The sequence below is a fragment of the Euprymna scolopes genome, chromosome 26, assembly GCF_053919585.1.
Source record: "Euprymna scolopes isolate OS-2025 chromosome 26, ASM5391958v1, whole genome shotgun sequence".
NCBI classification, from domain to species: Eukaryota; Metazoa; Mollusca; class Cephalopoda; order Sepiida; family Sepiolidae; genus Euprymna; species Euprymna scolopes.
Genome location: NC_136507.1, coordinates 67420238 through 67426237, shown reverse-complemented (window position 1 = coordinate 67426237; position 6000 = coordinate 67420238). Strand labels below are relative to the sequence as shown.

The 6000-nt window shown below is 34.1% G+C and overlaps 1 protein-coding gene across 8 annotated transcripts in view; it reads left to right on the top strand.

Moving 5' to 3' along the window:
- LOC145248141 (uncharacterized) overlaps nt 1-6000 on the top strand; it is a 568735-nt gene that overhangs the window by 370730 nt on the left and 192005 nt on the right. For all 8 annotated transcript variants that reach the window (XM_080109960.1, XM_080109956.1, XM_080109957.1 and 5 more), the window contains one exon: nt 4635-5197. In XM_080109960.1, coding sequence (XP_079966086.1) covers nt 4635-5197 — 563 coding nt within the window. The remainder of the gene's footprint in view (nt 1-4634; nt 5198-6000) is intronic.

The window sequence follows — 6000 nt, the reverse complement described above, 5'->3', positions numbered from 1 at the left end:
CATGAAGATTCACTCGATGGTAAATCCAAAAGGCGAAGAACTTTAAAAAAAAAAACAGATAGTTCGTAATTCAAAGTCAGCGTAACGCGCAAGTGGGTTGAAGAGTGAGAAACAATCCGATTGGTAAAGAAATTCAATGTAGCTTAAAGGAATATACAAGAATATAAAATCCGCTTGCAGCTACCGAGAATGCCCAACACTCGTAAGGTTAAGATTCAGCCACTTAAATGAAACCAATTGATCTGCTTACATTTTTGGCGAGGCGTCAAAATAATAAGGAATAAGGATGTTTTGAAAAATGTTTTTGGAGTATTCTGTCGAACAATAAATTTACTAGTAAATTTTAATTTGCAGTCTTGATTTATTTACTTAAATAGATAATCTACTTCAGTAACAATTTTTAGTATTTATTTATATACTTTTGTATAATTGCTTGTTGTTTTCATTTGAATATGTGTCTTTTTAAAAAGAAGGAACTTTTTTCGTCGTCTGACGAGGTCGTTTAGTTATTTATAACTAATTATACCGAAACATTATCATGATCATGTCGCAACATAAAAATATTGTTTATTTAAATATAAACAAAAATATACTAATTATCATTCAGCACTATTTATATACACCTCATTAAATTCATTGGTCTTTATCTTTTAATATATATGTATATAAAGCTGAACGTCTGTGTGTGAGTCTGGTCACGAATAGGCTCCTATATAGTTGACTAGTATAGAAAACTGATCACATATAATGATAGAAGATGCATCAAGACACAGGAATGGGTATATTTGATCTGGCATAATGATGATTCATTAAAATTATCGGGTCTGCGTACGCGCCTGGTCCACAAAATATGGAAATAAGAAAATGTAAAAATTAAAAAAAACGTTTACGAGTGTTTTTGATATAGATGTACATAATAATACTTTAATAAGTATGTTTTAATTTAAATAGGGATGATATAATAAAATTGTGGGGTCTGCATTCGCGCCTGGCCTCCATAGAATGAAAATAGGCACAGACTTTAATAAAGACTTTTCATATCTATCTGCGTAAGTATATTTTGATAATTATGTTTCAGTTTGAAGAAATATGGTATAATAAAATTATGGGGTGTTCGTTCGCGCCTGACCTCCATAGAATGGAAATATGTCATAAAGTTTAACAAGGTTTTATAATATAGATCCACAGAATATTGTGATAAGTGTTTCAGTGTTAACAGGTATGGTATAATAAATTATGGGGTTCATCTATTTTATTGTTACTTTCATCATATTTTGCTTTGGTTTGGACACCCCCAAATTCGAAGCTATCTCTTTACAACCCTTCCTTTTCATAACCTATCATACTTTCATAAATCAGTGTCTATTTTCTGTAGGCTGTTTTTGAACCCAGTCAACGACGGGTACTTTTGCTAGTATATATATATATATATATATATATATATATATATATATATATATATATATATAAGAATGCATGTTCGATGACAAGTATAAGCAATAAATATCACATTAGTTTTAAATTTTAATAGTTTTTTTTCCTTTGGGGCATCGTACGATTTCGTTGAGACCCCACTAAATGGTATAGTTTTTAAAATATAATATACCAACATTATACACCTAGTTGCCCAGACTACATATTTCATAATTCAGAAGTTCAATAGAGAGAGTACGTTTAAATGCTTTTAAACGATTTTAATCATTTTTCTTTTCAATAAATTCTCTGGGCACATTTTTTTTTAATTCATCACGCTTCTGCAGACGACTCCTGGAAGTCGAAAACGTTCACGGTTATGAGGAATTTCTTTTTACACTCGAACAGAACGATCTCACATTGGTCGGCTAAATGGCAAAATGGATCGCAATAAAAACAAACAGGAAGTGTTCCTACTGTTCAACGAACTATGCATGAGAGAAAATATGCTACCACAAATATACAAATATAATATAAACATGTAATTATAAACATATAATTATAAACATTAATAATTTCTTTTGTGTCTACAGACACTATTTCATGCTTACGAAACTGTCAGTGTAGGAAATTATAATTACTCTCAGTCGGGAGACTCAACCCCATTCACAAAGTCACCTTTGACTCCGTTGGCTAGCATTCTACATTCAGACTACCACAAAGTAACACAGGGATTGAGGGAGATAAGTACCTAGCAGGCATAAGCAGAAAACAGTCAGAGAGTAGCCGTAACACAGAGTGACCCTTTAGTATTTAAAAGGTCATTAAAATCCATCAAATCATCAGCGACTCGCAAAATGAAAACAAATAGAAAAATGGTGTCCACAACAATGAAACAATCATACGTCTATAAAATATATGACATAGTTTTAAAATAATAAATCTGAATTTTAGATTTGCGATCGAGCACTTCATTCATTTTTTTTCAACACACCCCGACGCCACACACACACACACACATAGTATATATATACATATATATATATATACATATATATATACATACATATATATACATATATATACATATATATATGCATATATATACATATATATATACATATATATATATATATATATATATATACCCAGACACGCCTGTTAAAGATATTTACGTGTCATTATACCCAAGTAACGCACGAAGGTCCGAAGCCAAACTTTCAAACTTGAATATTCTTGTTTGTCCCCAAAAATTCATAAGTATCAAATATTTTAGATTCTTTAACGGTCTCTCGACACTTTTTGGGTTCTTTAATTTTACCTCAGGTAAAAGATTTATCGCGATTAATTTGAGAGAATTTTCTGTTTGTGCGTTCATATCTTTTCTCAAAGTATCAATGCATACATGAGCTCAGCAGATCAGCTGGGATTAAAACTCTGAATAGCGTAGATCATATCACTTAGACAAGCACGTGAAATTTTCAGTATTCTTTATTTCTATCTATCTATCTATCATCATCATCATCATCATCATCATCATACTAAAGTTAATCAACGTTTGTTTCCATACAGTTTTTTGTCCTATATATTTTCATTGAACAAAATCGTCATATCGTAGGCATTGGTTTCCCCCAATTTTTTTCTAAATCAAAATTAATTCCACAAAGACACCAATTTCTTACGGGATGTACCATGTGAAAGTTGCCAATATCCAAAGTGAAAGTGTTTTTTGGTGGAACGAACTGGATTCAAACTTGTAACACCCAGGTCGTCAGTCCGTGCCGTTAACCACTGAACCATCGTCACATTAATCAAAGCGCATGCTAAACATAACTCGTTGTAATTTAATTATGTTTGAGAATTTTTGTTTTCCATTTTAATTGGTCAAATTAGATGTAATTTGCAATTAATTACTCGGTGTCTAATTTTTTTGTTACTACACTTGAGTTAACTTTAGTTCCTCTCTCTGTATGTTTGATAACTCCTCATTTATTTCACACGATATCTATTAGGCTTATTCCCTTTCCCTCTGTTCATTTGACGTCAAAGGTAATCACATCTTCCTACTTTCTTTTTATAGTCTTGCTTGCTTAATTGCTTGTATAATGAATTTTGTAGATAGTAAGTAGAAAAGCCGTTAAGGCAAGTCGAAAGGGTGGAAATGGAGAAACTATTATAATAGTAGCAGCGTATGGGAATTAAAATAAGTTGATGACGTAAACAAAGAAGAAAGGCAAGATGAAAGAAGAAATAAAATGTAGAATATATATGTATACTAACTTTGACCAACTATCTCACAATCGCTTTAAACCTTTCCATGTAATTTATTGATTTATGAGGGTGCACTAGATTTTGCCGGTTTGTAGTAAACCATTGTCCTTTATTTTATTTAAACATGATTAATTTATACTTTTTTTTTTCTTTCAGATTATTAAAGCATCTTTCATATTGTTTATACAATATTCTCACTCATGTTAACGAAAAAACGACTTTCATTAGTTAACAGAAAGGGCGTCATCTTCCATCATGATATTGCTATTCCTCGCACAGCACTATTGATGAAAGATCTCCTATGAGAATTTTCGCCCTGGGTATGACCTTAAACTATATCCGATGGTGAGGCACCAGCTTGCAGGCTTTGGGGAGTGTGGAGCCACCCTTTTATTGCCATTGCTCCCAGGTCCACTCTGACCCGGAGTGGTAGTACTTGTTAGGGTCCCAACTATGGGTTAAATAGAAACCGACTTGAAAAAAAAACAAAACAAATATATTCTATTTAAAAAAAAAATTCTTCAAAATCACTGGATTTGGCATGAAATAGCCTAAAAAGGGTTAATATGCCGTAAAACAAAAACACCCAACCAACCTATGAGAATTTGGTTGGAAAATCTTGCCCCATCAGCCATATTCTCCTGACCTAGTTCCCTCGGTTTTTCACTTATTTCTAGGATTACAAAACCATTTGCAAGGGTCTTTAATTAACATCGAGAGAAGTGGTTCAACATCAGATAGATTTATATCACATCAAAACACCCCCCCCAAAAAAAAAAAAAAATTAACAAGCAAATTATTTATAAGCTCGTTGACAGATGGAATCAAGTTATGGAGAGCAAATGTTGTTATGGTTGTGAAGAAAAAAATTTTTAAAGTTCATTTTCAGGATGAAATTAAAAAAAAAAAAAATTGTCATCAATTCTAATAACTTTTTTTGTTTTTTTCAGAAGGTGTATCCCCAGTAGGCAGCGACTATGTGGACCTGTTGCGGGTGATAGGCGTCCCATCACAGAATGTTACCTTTTCACCGGGCATTGATTCCTTCCCAGCATTCAGTCTCGATGGAACGACGATTTTGCGGGACAGTGCCAATGCGCTCTTCGGCGATCGCGTATACGAAAACTTTGCTCTTACTATGGTTGTCAAAATCGAAAAACCTGGCACCAGCTACATTTTCGCCGTGGTCGATTCGACGTCCATGGTTATCCAGTTGGGTGTCGGAGTGTCATCCCTGTCGGACAACGTGCACAACGTTTCGCTTTATTATACGCCGCTCGGTGTGGGCGCATCTTACTCTATAACATCTCGCATCATAGCCAGCTTCAAGCTGTATAATTTACTTGGTCACTGGGCCCGGATTAACTTTCGGGTCAAGGACGATACTGTTCAGATCTACGTAAACGGAACAAGATTGGGTCAACATATTGTACAGCGATCACCTTTATCCATTGAGGCTGGTTCTACTATTTATATTGGCCAAGCAGGAAGGGTGCTGAGAGGAACATTTGTGGTGAGTAAAAAATGTGTTTGTGTGTGGGAGGGGGGTATTAAGGGTGTTATAATTGTTATTGATGCATTGTACGCAGTGCTCTTTTTTTTTAGTAGGTCACCGCTCATCAAAGCGCAGGGAAGGAACTTTACTCATGAAATTTTTGTATTTTTTCTTTTTACACAAGAATCACCACTTATCAAGGCCCGGGGGCCACTCGAGGATAAGGGTTAATGGGGTATACATTAGTTAATGTGATTATAGCGTAGTAAACATAAGTAATGGGAATTTTGTAAATTGGATTACTTAGGGGGACGGTTCATCAAGTACTTGTTTGCATTAGACTTGAAGACAATCAGATTGTAGTCAGCTGAAAGATGGGACCCAAGCCGCCGCTCAGCTACTTTGGACTTGACAGACTGAGCATACAACTTTCTCACATTCTTTATTACTTTTTTACAGTGGTTGCTGGCAGTTCTGAAAGTGGCTTTAGTCTCAGTACATCTATTACGTTGGAAACAATGGAAAAAGTGATTTCTGTGTACAATGGCAGCAGCACATTCTGGAGAGAACCACGGCTGGCTGTTAGGTTTTTGCCGGAACTTTTTCGAGGGTATGAAACTGTCTATAATGTAGATTGGTAAAAAAAAAAACGTCGTTGGAGATAAGAGTAGGTAAACAAATTATTTAGTTAGTTGCACTTTAAAAAAAAACTCTTATCTATAGATTAATAGGATAGCGTGTGTGTTTATTTATTTATTTTTTGTGTCGTGCTTACATCCGAGTGACTGTCGTTTAATTGATATGGACTTTCATTTTTTGTA